Consider the following 17997-nt stretch of genomic DNA (forward strand, 5'->3'; position numbering starts at 1 on the left):
AGATGACTCATGTAAAATATCCATTAGAACAAAAGTGACTATTCAGAAATATATTTGCATAGATATTGGAAGTAACTTTTTTCCAGAAGGACACTAAATCTTTGCCTGCAAGAATGTGTGCAAACACTTTTTTTTTCTGAATCAGGAGTCACAGACTACTAACAAAAGTTATTCTGACTGGAGCATAAAATACCTGCCCTTTATGGGAGTGCATTTTGAAGCATTAGGTTACAATGTTATCAAATCACAGTATACTCTTTCCCCCCCGGGCTGATGCTTTGAATCATTTAAAAACTCTGGAACTGTTTTTCCTATTGCACTTAGGTACTGAAACTTGTCCTGGCATTGGACCAAAGAAAGAAGATAAACAGCTGAGCACTGTTTGCCCAGGTGAAAACAAAACTGAGAGACAGACAGAGGCAGCAAGTTTTCGGGTAGCTGCAGGAAAGGACCACATGGAGGAGCAGCATTGCAGTGCTGAATCAACAGTGGAGCCACACACCCAGTCCACAGGGACAGCGGGCAGGCCTTCTTCGGGCTGTTTATCATCTGGGGATGCTGGTAAAGATAACAGTTTGCAGCTGAGGGAAAGACAGCTCTCCAAGGATGCAGTGAAAATAGAAGGGGCTGGGGAGCCTGGAGTCAAACTCCCTCTTGAGCCAATGGTAGATGCTTTGGTTTTAACAGATGCTGATTATATGCCTACTGATTTGGTTCCTTCTGATAAAGATGTGCCAGCTGATAGAAATCTGCTCAGATCAAAACATGCTGCTGGGTCTTCAGAAATTGCTAGTGGCCAGCTTGGAAATAGTGATTTAAAGCAGCAGCAGATACAGCCTGATGACGGTGGTGAAGAGTCTTCATGGGACAGAACTGCATCAGATGATTGCTCTGGGTGTAATAAAGTGTCTGAGCATGAGAGTGCTGCCCATTCACGAGCATGCAAGGAAATACAGAGAACAGCAGGACAGGAGCAGAAGGTCAATAATGAAGAACAGGAAGATTTATTTCTCAGATTTTTGAATGGAAACATAATAGACACTGAAGAATCTGCAAACTTAGCAAACCAAGAGGACTTTGACACTGTTCCAGATATTTCACCTGAACGAGCATCTTATAACTCTCTGGAAGCTTTATCACTAGATGACAGCTTTTCTTCTCTTGATGAACTTACAAGAAGGATAGAGATTACTGAGGTAAATATTTTGAATCCTATGAAAGCTTTCATGTTTATCTCACTTAAAATATTTTAGATATTGCTAACTTCAAAGTGTGTTAAATATTCCTCTGTGTATCACTTTTTCAAATCTGAAATCTATATGTGTTTAATTGTTTTGAGTTACTCCAAAAAAGTTTCATTTCGTCTCTCTGCCTCCTTCTTGACCAACAGTGCATGGTGTTTCTAAAAATTTGACTGATCTTTATATATGACTGAATACCTGGGGTTTTTGGTTTTTTTTTTTATTCTGTTAAAGAATAAAAAGAGACTGTTAAGAGATGTTCTCACAATTCCAGTTAAATCAAATTTTGTGTCAGAGATCTACATAATGCCTATGATGTAATGCCATTCATTTCTATGCATAAAACAAAGTTTGCTTTTTTGTGCCTATTGCATATAGGTGAGAACTACGTATGTATAAATTCCATATATTAATTAATGGGCCTCTAATTTTGTCAAGTTTAGGCAGATTTGTTGTTCAACCCAAACTAAGAAAGAGCTTCTAACCCTGAACCTACCTTCCTTAAGCATTGCTGATAGGTCTGTAACAAGGGTGAGTGCTTCATAAGCTAAATTGCTCTTCTGAAAATAGAGAAGATTTATTGCTTTGGGACTTTTTTGGAGAGTGTATGATGACATCTTTGCTTTATTTGTCTTCTGGTTTTGCTGCATTTGCATCCATGGGACCTTAAGAGCTTTTTATTTTAAAATGAAAAAATGAGTTTATTGTGAAATGATGTTACTTCAGATGCTGGAGGGGGAAGACTTGTATCATCTTAGTTCATCCCTATTTTTAAGATATTTAACAATACAATATCCCTTGACAATAAAGTTACAGTACTTCTCTATAGATCAAGCTAATGCACAGAGACAAGAACCCCACAATTGCCCAGGGGCAGTAGCCAAGCAGGGACCTAAATACTGGAGATCAGTGCTGATGTTAGTACATGCTTGGTAAAGTCTCCCATGCTGAAAGCAGAGTATTTTGGGTTTTCTCCCCACCTAAACAGTTTCTTATATCCTTTCCAAGATCATGCCTCTTGCCTTTTTTGTGGGCTCTCAGGAAGCATGCCACATACAAGGGCTGACAGCCATGTACACCAGCAGATGTGGAAACCCACATGCATGTTAATACATGTATCCCAAATTTTCCACTAAATCCATTGGCTTGTGTTCACTTAGAGGCTGGTTTTGAAAAAGAGCATTTTGTTGACTGTCTGTGCTAACGCTGTACACATGAATAACAAAAGAGTAATTTAAGTATCATCCCTCAGCATTAAATTTGAGCCCACTGAAAGTACAGCATTTTAACAGAGGAGCACTGTTCTGTTTCACATAGATAAAGCCTAAATGAATCCTGTAGCATCTATTTTTAAATAGCTATGTTTGTGCCATTTGTGTTTTAGAGGATAGGATAGGAAGCAGCATATTGATACTGTTAGAAAAATTATGCTTGTATTGATTGTTCCTGTGACCGATGATGATGCTTTACAGGGCATCTAATTTCATTTCTAGTTTGCTTTCCCAAGGCTAGGACTGCCAGTACTCTGATGGCAGAGTTGAGTCTCTGCAGAGGAAAAAGTACTTTGAATTATTCCATAGCACTTTTTCTGGCCATGTAAGGCATAATGTTGGCTGCATTGGTGAGAGTCCACTTGAATCATTTGTAGCAAGAGGCCCAAGTTGTGTGTGAGGCAGGGTGCTTGGGTGGGAGAAGAGAAAAAGGATTAACTTCAGTACCAATTAAAATTTGTAATATGCAGCAGCTGGGGTTGTTTTGTAGTAAATGAAACTTCAAGGTGCAGCCGGATGAGTTAAGCATACCAGCTTGCATTGTTTCATTATACGCTTATATTATGTTTTTCCTGTTAATCTTACCACCCATCAGTAGCCTAAGGGTTGTTTTTCAGAAGTGGTTAGCACCTACAGCTTTCCTGGAAGACACGTTTGAAAGAGTTTGGCACCCCTGAGAAAGCAGCATTGTTAACTTGCATTTATTGATTCTGTTTTACTGCTAAAATAAGATTGCACTGAAGTTTTGACAAGCAGGCTGATCTTTGTACCCAGCTGTAAAAGTTCTTCCTTTCTTGTCTTCCTGAAGGCTTTGAAATTGCATTGTTCAGGCTATGGCAACCTAAGAAGATAGCAGTTTTCATACAGTGGTTGTTAATGAGGTATCTAGAAAATGCATTGGTGGCCACATGAGTGAAATTAAATTAATCACATGAAATGTACCAATGTAGCAGTAAAAAAGAAAAAAATTATCCAACTGACTGTGTTAAAGCTTATCATGGAGTGAGTTTTTACACAACTGCCACAAACAAATTAGAATGGAAGGTGGAAGTGAAGATAATTTTGAAATAACCTGGGTACAGAAATCCTATGGTAAGACAAACTTTCATTAATGTTCTTCAGTTGACATGTAATAATAATTTATTGAAAATAGGGAAGAGTAAATACTTGTGTATATGTTTACAGTTCAGAGGTTTTGCTTGTCTCCATATTGAGATTCAAGAATCATCTCATGTAGGTTTCTAATTTAGATACTTTGTCACTTGCTTTTAGTTTATCATTTACAATAACTAATTACAAGAGTGAAAATCCCCCAAATTCTGACTCTGGATTTAAATAGTTGCAAGACTAAAATAGTACTTTGCATATTGTACAGGCTCTTATACTGGGTATTTCTTCACAACTACAAACCGTGTACAACAACATGCAAATGATGGAAAACCACAGTCATTTTATAGAAATGAGATTCATACAGCTAACAAAGAACTTTGAAGCACAGTCAGCAGTTGGCAGCAACAGATATCAGATGTTTATAGCTCTTCTTAGATATCTTTGCTACCATTCTTGTGAGAATGAAATTACACATCAGTGGCAAAACAAATTGTAACCTCAATAAATTTATATTTTGCCATATAAAATAAAAGGTCATAGCATAAACTTTTTATGTGAGTGACAGTTAGGGAAGTGAGCAAAATCTTAAAGCTTTTCCTTATTAGAAAATTTTAATTGGGAAATTCTTTTTGGAAAGCATAAAGGTTTTGGATGGCAGTTTGTACACCAAGAAATGAAGTCACCATCTATCTCTATTAGGTTTGGAGGCAATGTTTTGAATTCCCTGTTCTCTTGTATGGCATGAGTCCTGTAGTTTTGAGTTTGCAAGAACTACACTTACATGTGAAGTGCTTACTCGGGATCTGAGCTATTTATCTCTGTAAAAAGTAGCTCTGGTGCTTGCATGTCAAGTGTACCAGCAGAAAAATAGTTAAAGTCTGTTGTGGTATGAATACTGACTCTGCTAAGCTAGCTCCTCAAACTGAAATTACTCACATATCTAAGGTATCTTGTTAGCAGATACCTTAGATATGCTTTTATTGTAACACAGGGCAGTCTTGGGTTTTGTCATTTTGTGGATTACTGCTTTAAAAATATCTGGTATTGCCTGTAATAAAACTATAGTCCTTTGCCAAGTAACTGAATAAGGAATACAGCCCACACAAGAATACACAAACAAAACTTCCTGGGTAATTCTCTGCATTCAGACCAAAATACTTCATACAATGAACTTTTCTTTCTAGTTCCCAGTTTGTAGGGCCTCCATTTTGGGGTTTTTATTTATGTCTATATGCTACAATTAGTTCTAGTTGTGGTTCAATTTGTTTTCTCTAAGAACTTGAAGTACAAGGCCTTATTTTCATCGTTTTGTCCAACATGTTTATAAATAGATATATATACATCATATTTGTTGAAATATGCACAATGTAAGAAGCTTTTTGATATTTTATTAGCAAATGCTGTTTTAAACAGAGGAGAGGTAGTATAATTAGAGTTTATTTTTTCTAATTTTGCAACCTGATTATTAACATTTATCTGAAAGTCTAAAACTTTCTATTGAAGCAGAATCACTTTCTGTTAATGGTGGTGAAAAGAGAAAAGCTACAATATTTAACCAACAGTCATTGCTGCTTTCATTTTTGACTGTTGATGACAATGCCACCACACCCCCTCATGCCATGGTCAGCTCCTGTGCAGTGATTATAAAAGCTCCAGTCAAAAGACTTTTGGAAGGTCAGCAGAGCTGAGTGAATAAGCTCAGTTACGCCAATGCTCCAAGACCATCTTTTGTTTCTTATCCCAGCTTAGAATTAAGAAAATATCTGAGGTTTCAATAGGGTCATTTATGCAGCTCTTTCATGTAAGAGCTGTTTGCAGAGCAGTCTGGTGCAAGCCTACATTTTTCTGCCTGTGGTTCAAGTCAAGCCTCTGCTTGACTTGTGGTCAACTGTATTAATAACAGTTCCCTCGTTAACTTCCAATTTAAATAATGCATTCTCCCTTTTTAAATTCCTCCTGCCTTTAAAGACTGGGATGGTAAAACTTCATCTTGGGTGGCAGCTAAATCCTTCTGCTTGGATGGTTAATTAGTGGGAGATGGATCTAATACAATCACTTTGTATATTGCAGACAAAGACAAAAAATCATAACTGCATAACTCACGAAATTCAAAGGCATATGAAGTTTGGCAGATGACGTATAGTCATGGCATGGAGCTGAGTCAGGAGAAGTTTAGGGTGGATATTAGGGAAAGGTTCTTCACCCAGAGGGTGGTTGGGCACTGGAAAAGCTCCCCAGGGAAGTGATCACAGCACCAGCCTGACAGAGTTCAAGAAGTGTTTGGGCAATGCTCTCAGGCACATGGTGTGACACTTAGGGCTGTCCTGTGTAGGGCCAGGAGTTGGGCTCTATGGTTCTTGTGGGTCACTTCTAACTCAGTGTATTTTATGGTTCTATTCTAGGCATGAATTACATATCATGTGAAGGGGTCATTTTTCAAAATACAGTTTATGGCTTTTGTTGGGATAGGGAAATAACACTAGCCACATTGATTGTATTGCAAAGTCCAAAACACTTTCTCCCCCCTTTTAAGCAAAAGGTGTTCAGAATAGAGAAACCTGTGCTGTGTCAAATGAGTTCTTTATACATTTAAAGTAAATCCTGAAATGGAGCCATGTAGGCTGACAGGGAAAGTAAATGAACCTCATTGTAGCAAGACTTTCCTCCACAAAGCCTTTTATGTAACTGTAATTACTGAAACACATTTCCACATAATCCTGTCAAGGATAGCCCTCTGTTTTTAAGCTTGGAGAAGACCAGAGTTTGTGACACAGTCATTCAGAAACTACCACGAGCCAGCAGACAAAATGAAGTGCCTCAGGCTGGAATGATGCCTTCCAGAATGGACCACCACATCTAATCTTGGGGCAGGCTGGTATGAATGCCCTGCCATCTCTGGGTGACATTCCCACCTTGTGCAGTCCAAGCCTCTTGGGAATAAGCATGCCAGACACCAGCCAGCCTGCTGTGTGGGTGGTGTGGGAGGAGCCATTGATCCTCTTTATGAAAGCAATGCTGTAAGCAGAAGCTTAAAATAATCTACTCTTCTAAAGGATATCATTTCATCTCCACCCTTCCAAATAAATAAGCCAAATTAAAGCACTCCTACATGATCCCCCTTCCTTGTCACAACAAGGAAATTTAAGTGTTGATTTTTCTGCTGGCCTGTTTTCGTGGCAGTTTTGCAAGGGTAATTTAACATTCCCAGTAGAAGCTTCACCTCAGTGCACTCATCTGTTGTGATGAGACACTTGCAGACTATTATTTCTGGGTCATTTGTGCCAACTACTCTGGATGTTGACTTAAACAATTTATTTCCACCTCCTCCACACTTCCACTACTTTCCAAGTACTTCATTGCATTCTTTCATTAAATAATCCATTCAAGCTCTTGAGCAGATAATCAAAAGGGAAAGTGAGTATCAAAAGTGTGGCAGAGATCAATTTTACCCCCTCAGTTGGGATTTTGGAAAAGTTATTAGACTGTAGGCATACACCCACAGTGCCCAGCTCTGAGTTGTGCAGGGTAACATTATTTGTCTGTTTGAGGGCCATAAAATACTGCCAGACCAGAGACCTGCAAGTGAAATTGGCACATTTATCAGTTAAACGTTGCAAATGCTGAAGTTGCTCCAGTGCCTAATGCATTGTGCCCCGTGCCTCACTGTGTGCAGTGCACCATCTCCCTGACTGCAGCATGCATCGATGCATTATGTAAGCTCCTAGCATGAAGCAAGCTTAAGGACGTAAGTTATGAAGTTGTTTGTTTTCTGGTTTTCTACACCTCTTGGAATTGCAATGTGAACAAGTTTATATGGATGGTCTTCTAACTTATGTTATAGACAGACTGAAGCAGTCAGTTGTCTGCAGCTACAGTGTTACTTGGAAGTCTAGGGGGTTTGGAGTTTTTGTGAAAATTAGAAGCATTTGGGGTCATCTAAAATGAGTTGCAAACTCAGCAGTAAATGAGGTATGTTTTATTTGTAGCACAAATGTATACATATTACTTTACAATTTAATAAATATTACTGCTAATCTACCAAATAAGTTTTTTAAAGTCTTACTAAGATCTGGGAAGAAATAATTACACTTTTTTTGAGGCAAGGATGCTTACAAGGTAAAAAAATGGGAAATTCTAAACATGCTTTCTACTTTAATTTCTGGTTATTTCTAGCACACCAGGAACTACTTGCTTAGGAAAGCATTTTTCTCCTGATACTTCACCTACTTTCATTTCACTGATAACTAGGAAGTTACAGACTGCTCAGCCATCCCAGTATGGCTTAGCATATATTCTTGCAACTAATCCAAATGCTATAGCATAGAAAGGAGAAGTTAGGGTTTATTGACTTGTTGACTGTATTGCTGTTTGTGCAAGCTGTTGACTGTATTGCTGTTTGGTTTTGGGTGACCAGGCTGTAGGGAAGGATTTTTGAGCTGCTGCTGTATCCAGAGAGCTTATTACAATGTAGAGCTGGAATCTATCCAGAGCACTGAAGCTTTCTTTTTCCCTGGTGTTCCCTCTCTTTGGTTTTGTAGCCCCACTGTAGCTGCTTGTCCCCCCTGGGGAATCAATTGCAGTGCTGGAAAATTAATCTCACAATAAGTATTTGATGGTCTCTGCAGGATTATATCTTTGGAGAGGCAGCAGCAGTGTGTCATTGACTTCTTGTTGCCCTCTGATGATAGTGATTTTGACACAAATCCGCCTCACCACTGCCCCAGCCCATGTGAGCTTACAAAGGAACACAAAGTACGATCCAAGCAGTAAATGTGTGTGTATTTAACTTTGATAACAATTAAGGGCAAGCAGTGTCAGTAAGCAGCAGAATGGAACAGCAGCTGTCCTGTGTGTTCAGGACATGATGTCTTCAAGAAGGAGGTTTCACAAGTGCTGCAATGTTTAAGAAAAGTAGACTGGAAACTTTATTAACTGTTTAGCTCATTTCCTCCCTGAGTCATTGTGAGAAATCAAAGCATGAGCTCTATTTAACATCTCTTGTTCCACTCACTGACTTTCCTGATAGATTGCACCAGTGGAAGGATTGGTGTCTATACTGAAGAAGAGGGATGACAGGGATGGAAAAACAATTGCTCAAGTTCAGCAAAGGCAAACAAAGAGAAGAGTGCGATTCCAAGAAATGGAAGACACATTGGATCAAGGTAGTTTAAAGCTGTTAATTCAGGGATTGTACTCTTGGGTGTAAATGATATCAATATTTTTGTTCACAACTGCAAAGTAGTCAAAGATTGTTAATCTGTACCAGGTTTGGGTAATAAGACCACAGAAGGACACAGTAAGCACACTTCTGTTTTAAAGCTTGGTTGAGAATGAAGTCACTGTTTTTTACTCTGGCTGAATGGTTTACAAGTCACAGGTATTTGAAGTCCTTTCATTAATGTTCATTGCTTAGAGGTGGGAGGTGTTGGCTTTCTCCCTAAATCCATTTACTGTGTAGGTAGAGGGATGCAAAAGAAACAAGTCTGTATCTGTTGTGCTTTGTCCATGGGTATATTTCCAACCCTTCCAACCCTTTGTAGTAGACCATGGGATTGGAGGGTGTCAGATTTTAACTTTGCTTTATAATTTTACATCCATACATATTTGCTAGCTGTCATTAAATCTGGCTTTACACCTTACTGTCTTTTTGATGTGCCAAATAGCCTCATGAGAAATACAATATGTTTTTTTTGAGTTTTAGATCTCTAATATTCAAGCTGATGAGATATTAAGAAAAATACTTTTGATTGCTAATGATATAGAAAGTGCTATCTACTGTGTATGCCAGCCTAAAATGGTATAAATTAGTGCTTAAAAGTGCATTAGCATGTCTCAAACATTTATGGCCTAAAAGAGACCCTATCCCATCTTTTTATTGAAATTCTGTTAAAACTATTTCTGTTTTATTTAAAATTCCAATTAGAGGTTTTTCTGTGCTTTTTCCCCAAGTATTTACTGATTCAGAAGGGAAGTTGTTTTATTTTATTGTAATTACTTTAAATCTGATTTCAAACACACAAAAAAAATTACTTGACTGTTTCTTCTTTTACCCCATTTCTTCTCCCTGATGCAGAGTAAAGGAAGGTTTTGTCTCTGTATTTAAAGTCAAAATGTGAGAGTAATCACAAGCAGTTCATTGTACTGCAGTCAGTGTCATTTCAAATGAAGCAAGAATGTTTCTGTTTGTTTAAGTTTCAAAGCTTTGGTTTTATGTGAACTATTCCATGAAGGAAGGCTTTGGTTGTGGGGCATTCTCACAGGTAAGTGTATTTTGCCACAGTGTTGAATGACTCCACAAGTGATCTCAGCAAGGACAGGTACATAGACTGCAGAAATGAAGCTATATTACTATTTAAGCTTCTGAAAAGACTGAGAAACATAAAATTCCTGGTGTGTATTGTGGTCACTTTGACATGGTGAGCATTATTAAATGTGTTTACCTCCTGATCCATTCATGATAAAAGCCTATCTCAGGTTTTCTTGCATGCAATTTGTATTGCTTTGTATAGCACCCTTTTCCACCTTTTCTGCTCTTATTTACAGATGAAGTGTCTGGTGGCTCCTGTATTTTGCTGATCCTGCTGTGCATAGCAACTGTTTTCCTTAGTATTGGAGGAACTGCATTGTACTGCACCTTTGGTGACATGGAATCTCCTGTGTGTACTGATTTTGCAGACAACATGGATTTCTATTATACACAGATACTGCAGCGTGTGGAAGAACTGAAACACTGGATAGCCTTCTCATAGCTGAAAGGGGTGGAGACAGCGTGTTGAGAGCTCACCAGGTTACTGGAGAGGGTAGAACAAAATTGTGATTTCAAGTTCTCTAACACTTGCCATCTGCAGGTGATGTGTATTGGATGATATACTTTCACATTTACTTAGAAATCAAAAAAAATTTTAGTTTAGCAATCAGGTGGGAAAATGTTCACATCTGTTCACAACTGTAGCAGCGTGGTGTGGGAGCATAAAAAGTTATTATCTTCATCCTTTTGAGAGTAGGCAAGTAGCTTTTAATCCACATGAGCAAGTGAAGAAGAAGGAAGAAAATTAACTGTCTTCTGCATTCTCTCCCATCGCCACACATTGTGTAAGCAATCTCTGGAAGCTTAGTAAAAGGACAGCTTTAATTTACAGCTGTTTGTGCAAAAGTGTTGCCTCCAGCTATCATGCAATAAGTCTCTGTTTTATGGAAACATTATTTTTTTTTCTAAGTCTTACTGTTTTTATCCATTTTATTTCTCCTGGTGAGCCATGTAATTATTTGGGTGGAGTGAGAAGAGTGCAGTGGCATTCACAGAGCCCTCATTTGGTGATTACCATGCTAACCCTGTATATTATAGCTTGCAGTGAATATCATGAATGGGATAAATCTGCTGGCAGATTTCACTAAATTTCTTGGACCTTTACTCTCAGTATCATGCGGGTTGTTTTAGAAATGGAAGGTTAAAAAAGAAATCATTGGTCTCACTAAATAGAAACAAAAGTAAGATGTTTAGTAAATTATTCATATTAAATAGTCAAATGGCTTTGGCCAATTTTAAAGCACTTGGTAGCAGGTGTGGGGCTAACTGGGTTTTCCTCCAGCTATGTCACTGACTTGGAGTAATCACTTTGTGCCTCAGTTTCTCCTCCATAAATGGGGAATAACGATCCTTGCCTTTGTCTATGAATATTTATTGGAATTAGGGCTCACATTTGATTCATCCCAAATGAGTGCACAGGATCACAGAACTGTGTGGCTGCAACTTCTGTCAATGAGTGAAAGTTATGTAAAGTGGGACTGATCCAACAGAGATTCAGAGGTTCCCTGCAGACCCACGGCATGTTAGTATTCCAGGACACTTGTTCCAGCTGATAAAGCACATTTGCATCTATTTGCCCTGCAGTTCTGAGACCTGTATTGTAAAATCTGTTCTTTCTCTATCAGCTTTACAAACAAATTTAGATCAGTACAATGAGTCATTTTAAATGGGTATTTCTATCACTTGGTGCTCAGCCCTCCCTGTGTGGTGGTGAGAGAAACACTGACAGGACAGTGAAGGTGAGAATTAGGAACAGAGGCCTTTGGGCCCCACTCAGGTCAGCATGTGGCAGCTGTCCTTGCACAGAGCACAATGGTCCAGCCCTGCTGACAGTGTGAGTGTGAAACAATTCCTCTACACCTCAGGAAACAGCATTTTTGAGAGGTCCACTTCACTCCACTCTGTGATTTCCTGCTTACTGACCTTGTATGATGCAGTGTGTTCAGGTTTAGGATATTATTTTGTAAAGTGCTATGAAGTGAAATCTTTGAGATACTGCTCAGAATTATAACATTAAAGAACATGCTTTCTGACATTTGCAAGCAAATTGTCCCTCTAGTGAGCTCCATTGTTCCTAATGCACTGTTAAACTTAACGGGTTTTTAAAGTGAAAGTTAAAATCATGTTTTTTCTAGAATAAACTGCATGTATGATTTCTCTTTTTGTTTTCACTGTGGAGGCTTAGTTTATTTATACCCTAGGAGCCTCATGTGCAGCTTTATGTTAAACTAGCCAATTTTAAATGCCCAAATTAATGAAAACTTTTGCTTTCAAAATGAAACTTGAGAACGGCAGTGTGGGGGGTTTTTGTTCGTTTGGTGTCCTCAGAGTATCATAATACTGGGCTACTCTAAAGGAAAAAGGGAAAGACACTTTTGTATTTTAGTGTTACTGGCTGGTTCAGTTTATTATTTGAATTCTGGGTTTGTTTGTTTGTTTGTTTAGTTTTTCTTTTAAAGAGAAGCTTAATTTTCTTTTTTGGCAATTTACTCACAGAGTAATTAAAAAGCATGCATTCAGTTAAAGTATGTATTTATAGTGACTGTGTAGTTAGAATATATTTTGGGTTTCTGTAACTTTGCATTGAGTGTTTCAGGATATTAAGTTTATTCCTGAAGAGACGACTGTTGATTTCAGCTTAGAAAAAATATTTTTAACTTTTTGTGCACTTCATCACCAAAAAGATCAAGAGGTATTTATAGATCTATTTATTCAAAAGTATATCAGACATGGAGATCAAAGATCCGCAACTTCGAGGTTCATGTAATTAAAACTATTTTTAAATAATTATTTTATTTAAAACTATAAAGCTATTTAAAGTCAAAGCAATTTTTAATAAGCATTTCAGTTTCAAGCCAGTGCTCCAAACCCTGGTATGTTCTCTTCGTGCTATTCCTGGTGCAAAGACTCACTTGTATCAGCAGAACTGCCTGCAAGAAGATCCTGAGGAGGTTGGGCTCCACTTCCAACATGTACCCACTGAAGAATGAGCAGCCAGACCTTCTGTGTGACTCACATACCCTACACTTGTGACTTGGAGCATCTCTCCAGCCTTCCCAAGCTATGCCAAGGTACCACACCTGCAGTCTCTCAGGGTCTGGGAGCAGAGAGGCTGTATGTGCACAGGCTGTCCAGCTCCTGATCTGACCTGCTCACTCCTCAGTTGCAACCGAGGGTTCAAATCTGGATCCAGTTTCTGTTGGCATTTCTTATAAAAAGCTGATGGTACAAATTCTTGCTTCGTGTGATAGTTCTGTCAGTGCAAATCGTTTGCATGGTCTGTAGCACATTATCAAACTTGCAGCTACCAACAGAACAGAACTGGCTTTGTGTTGGAACTCCAAAGAGTGTGCAGGCAGGCCTCATGTTGGCTTTCCTACATGTTCCATTCTCTTTGGAATACTGGTGACATTGCTTCCACCTGGGTGACCTGAGGGGTTAGGATCTTACGGATAGGTAAATAAAAGCGAAAAGAAATAGTGGATTTGAACAGTTATTGCCCTTGTCTGAATGGTTGAGGTAAAATAATGCCAAGCAACAGCAAAGATTGTTTCAGGGGGAAGAAAGCAGAGGAAAAAGGCTTCTCCTTCAAACACACACATGGTGCATTTTAAAGCCTTTTGTGTGTAACTTTTTATTTGAGCTGTTTCCTTCCCTGCCAGTGTCTTTATGTCTGTTCTGCTTGGCAGTAGGGGAAATATACTGTGCTGACTTAAAAACATTTGTAATTGGTAGGAAGATCCAGGGAATGGTTCCATACTTGACAGTTGTTAAAAATATTTGCATAAAATATGACTGGATTTCAGGCTGTTAGTGTACCTTCAGAGAAGTTGTGACCACTTCATCACCTGCAGCACACTAGAAACCCTCATCTTTCTGTTTATTCTTTGAGCATAATTATTTCAAAAATATTCTTGTGATAAAGAAAAAACCAACAAGACTTTTTATGTAGATTCAGCATATGCTGACAAAAAATCTGACCGCATAATTAACACCCTCACCCCAAATAGCCTAGACTACACCAAGAAGAGCACTGTGCTGCAGTGTAACCACACTATACTACAAGCTTCTTCTCAAGACACTGTGAGTAAGGAAGCAGACATTCCACAGCCCAGATATGCCAGCAGAAGTTTGTGATCTAGACACAGCCTGTGTTTTAATTTTTTTTCTATTATCTTTGCTTTCATACCTGGAAGATGCATAGTAGCCCTGGTGACAAGCAGTAGGAAGTACTGTAACAAAAAAGGAAACTCTTGTTCAGGTTTCTTGGTAGTAAAGGGCAAGTTTGAACTGTCAAATAAACAGAGTACGTTGGAAGTCCAGATTCTTGTGTGACTGGGTACTGTTACACTCAATTACCTAAAGGGATGTTACCCTCCTAAGGAAACGTGTTTGCCTACTTTGTACGTAATGTAAAACCAAGAACATCTGAAAGGAATCAAAATTATTTGTAACAAATTTATCTTAAGCTTCCTTTAGCAAAAGGAGTAAATATTTGTCTTTGAAAGTCACCCAAGCTTGTAATTTACATACTGTAGCAAAAAAAAATAAAAACTGTCCCAAAGAAAATACATGAACCTTTTTGGGTACTGTGATTTCTAAATGTCTGAAAAGACTGAGAAGATTTTCTGTGAAATTCCAGTAAATGAGCAGTACCTCCAATAAGAACTTCATGGTCAAGCCCAAACCAGAATGGAAAATGAGGATAAAACGGGTAAGGTTTGGTCTGGTTTTTGGTGTAATTTCCCTGGGTAATTATTCTTTGTTTCAGCAGTTAAACAAAAACCCAACTTCCCCCCAGAGCCTGGTGCCACCAGCCAGTTGGGTTTCAAGTACTAAAATGTTGCCATACATGTCATTATGAAGATAAATTAACAGATGGTGAGTTTCAGAATTCCTAGTAACTGGTGGGTGACAAGACATTCTGCTCTCTGAACTCAATGAAATAAACCCAAACAGTTGCAAGTCAATCCAACCCAGAAGCCTCTGATTTGAATGGGAGTATGCCAACACTACATTTTCCAGCACTTCTCCACTCATTTTAATTCCTTGTGTCTTCTTCCCACTTTACCATTTCTTTCTCAGTGTGCAATAGCACTTGTTCTTTCATTCACAGGACTGTAAGGGAACTAAGTTTGGAAGGGACCTCAGAAAGTCTGTAGTCCAACCTTCTGCTCAAGGCAAGGTCAACTGAGATCAGACCAAACTGCTCAGGGCTTTTTCCAGTCGTGTCTTGAAACCCTCCAAGGATGGAGACTGCACAATCTCCCTGGGCATATTCTTCTGCCTGGCTGTCCTCAGAGTGAAAAAGTTCTTCTTTATACCCTGTATAATCTCTCTTTCAGTTTGTTGTCTCTCATGCTGCTGATATGCACTGCTGTGAGGGAGCTTCTTAGTGAGCTCCTCAGAGAAACCCTCTCTTCAGGCTATACAGTATTTTCTAGCACTGTCTTTCTGATTCTCCTGACTTTCTTGTCCACAGTATCTTCTTTCCTGACAGGGATCCATCATTCTTCTACTAGAATAGGGATCCTGCATCCCTCTTCCTCTTCCACCTTACACTCTCAAATTCAATATTAAGATTTAGAAATCAGCAGTGAGGCAACAGGCAAAACTGAAATAGCAATTGCAACTACTCTTGCAGTAAGAACTCTTGATGACTTTCACTGGTTAAACAGTGTATAGCAGGGATTGCAGAAATTACACTAATTCTTGTACTGCTTTTAAACAGCTGGTGTTTAAAGGACTGCATGCTGACATCCATATGTCTTAATGAAATAATCTAAATATTTTTCTCTGAAATGGCTACCCAAGGAAGCCTAAAATATTTAACTAAAAGTCCTTTTTTAGAAATTAATTTTTTAGATTCTGGCTTTTTAAGGCTCCTTTAATCATTTGTAATTTGTATAACTTGGATTTAAATGTCAAGGTAATTCTTCTTTGTCATAACATGAGCCTAGAGTTTACTGATTTCAGTAATGTCCAAAAATTGTGGTCATCTCTTGAAGAAAATGATGATGGGGAGTAGATGCATGGTGTTTTACAGTTGCTCTGTGACAGCTGTTACTGAATTGATATCAGTGAATTTCAGCCAAAATCATACACTGAAGCTCATCCTGTTTTGTTGGGTTTTTTTTTTTCCTTTATATGGCAAACAGGCTAAAATAGAAAATATAGAGACACCACTGAAACACAGCCAAAATTTCTAAGGCATGTCCAATACTAGACCAAAGTCTTCCATTAGACCAAAGTCCTCCATTAATCTAAAATTGTTAAGCTACTCTTTCTTGAAAACAAGTTTGAATCCATCTTCACATGACATCAGATCTGTCAGCTCTCTCCCTCTGCTTTATGCCAAGGAACTGTCTAGCAGTGTCATCTTTTAGCCAAGTTGGGCCCCTGCTGTAGCACTCATTTGTTAGGCTGTTGGGAAGTTTCCAGTAACACTTCTGTCAAGTGCCAGTTAATGACTGCGTCCCATTTCATTGCCTGGCACTCAAAATGAGAGTAAGCCCCACTATTGTGCTTTCATAGACTGATCAACTTTAAAGCTGTTACCAAAAACAACTTTCAGAGTGAGAGCTAAATGTTTTTCAGAAAGTGCCATGTGCCAAGTACTGCAATGAGAAAACTTGACTGGTTTTGCCATAACATGTCCCGATCCCAAAACTGCTGTTTGCAATGCATGGAAGCAGTGCCCATGCTGTGTTTCCAACAGAGCACCCCTTAAGCTGGCCAGGATTCATTCTGTTCTGAGCTGGCAGCTTTGCAGGAGAAGGTAGTGGTTGCATCAGAAGTGGTGAAAGCATACATGCACTAGAAGATAAGAAATGTGAGGATGTTGTTCCTTCCATGTAAACCTTACATCTAAAAATTGACTTCTTTTTTCTTAAAAAAAAACCAAACCAAAACCAAAAATAACATCCATCTAGGAACCATTCATTGGTTTTCTTTCATATCTTTTTATTAGGGAAATACAGCATTAAGCCAATTATTTCTCTATTTCTTTTCCAGAAATAGGAATTAATGCTTTTTGCCAGAGAGAACATGCTTTTTTCCACATGATGCTGAGAACCTTCATTCTTGTAAAGCTTTCCTGCCAGAATTTCTAATGATATTGATAAATAGTCTCTAAGGCTATGAGAGTAGCAAGAATATTTTCACATTACTTTTCCTGAGCCAGCTGAATTCAGTGCACTCTGGAAGGGACTCAAAGAAAAAAAAGCGACTGGAACATTCGAATCACTAAGGATCCACACAGTCAATTTCAGCAAGACAAAATATTCGTTTCTACCATCATAGAAACCAGCAAGGTTGCTTCAAAAGACCCACTATAAATAATGAAAAAGAGTATGTTTGAGAAGAGTTATAAAGAAAAAAAATTACAGTGAGGTTTTGTAGTGACTTTTCAAAGATCTTAAGATTTATGTAGAAGTTAGTAAATTAAATAAGGGGGAACTACTTCTCAGTGTTACACAAAGGTAAAGACAGTACCTCATGGGCAAAAGGGCTGCAGAAATAATGTAGCAAAAACCTTAGATCAACTATGGTAATTTTTTATTGGAAAAGCATAAAAAATATTTCTGATCATATCTATCGTGATGGGCGTTTTTTTCATCTGAAACAGAAACAGAAAAAAAGATGCTTAATGACATCAGGGAGGAAAAGGGACTAAGGATTAAAATATTGTTAAATTCTTTGTAGGACTCCTTTGGAGCAATTTAAGTGGTTTGTACTAGGTCACATAGCAGGAAGAAGAAGAGCAGGATCAGAGCTTATAAATCCTATTTTATGATCTTTTGTCTGTTCCAGTTCCCACTAGGACAACACAGATTAGGGAAGATAAATGAGCACCCTTTTGTTCATAGTCTCTTTGACTTCACACAGCTTTGAAGACTTTCTTTAAAGACATTTTTATATTCTTATAAATTCTGTGGTGATCTTAAGGAATCAAGGGATGAATTTCCTTTCTAGTATGCAGGACAAACTGCATATGCCCTTTTAGTGTATTTTTAGTACTTGATATCATCATAGCCATGGTAGCTGGTTGCTATTTACATGTGTTAAA

The 17997-nt window shown here is 38.3% G+C and overlaps 1 protein-coding gene across 3 annotated transcripts in view; it reads left to right on the forward strand.

The window, feature by feature from the left end:
• The window catches only part of CNST (consortin, connexin sorting protein), a 48647-nt gene extending 34141 nt beyond the window's left edge, over window positions 1-14506 (forward strand). For all 3 annotated transcript variants that reach the window (XM_085055181.1, XM_085055182.1, XM_085055180.1), the window contains 3 exons: window positions 325-1196; window positions 8649-8784; window positions 10166-14506. In XM_085055181.1, the coding sequence (XP_084911307.1) occupies window positions 325-1196; window positions 8649-8784; window positions 10166-10371 (1214 nt within the window). In that variant the 3' untranslated portion in view covers window positions 10372-14506. The remainder of the gene's footprint in view (window positions 1-324; window positions 1197-8648; window positions 8785-10165) is intronic.
• The last annotated feature ends 3491 nt before the right edge of the window (window positions 14507-17997 follow it).

This window comes from Lichenostomus cassidix, chromosome 3 (assembly GCF_008360975.1).
Source record: "Lichenostomus cassidix isolate B80296 chromosome 3, HeHo_3.0, whole genome shotgun sequence".
Lineage (NCBI taxonomy): Eukaryota > Metazoa > Chordata > Aves > Passeriformes > Meliphagidae > Lichenostomus > Lichenostomus cassidix.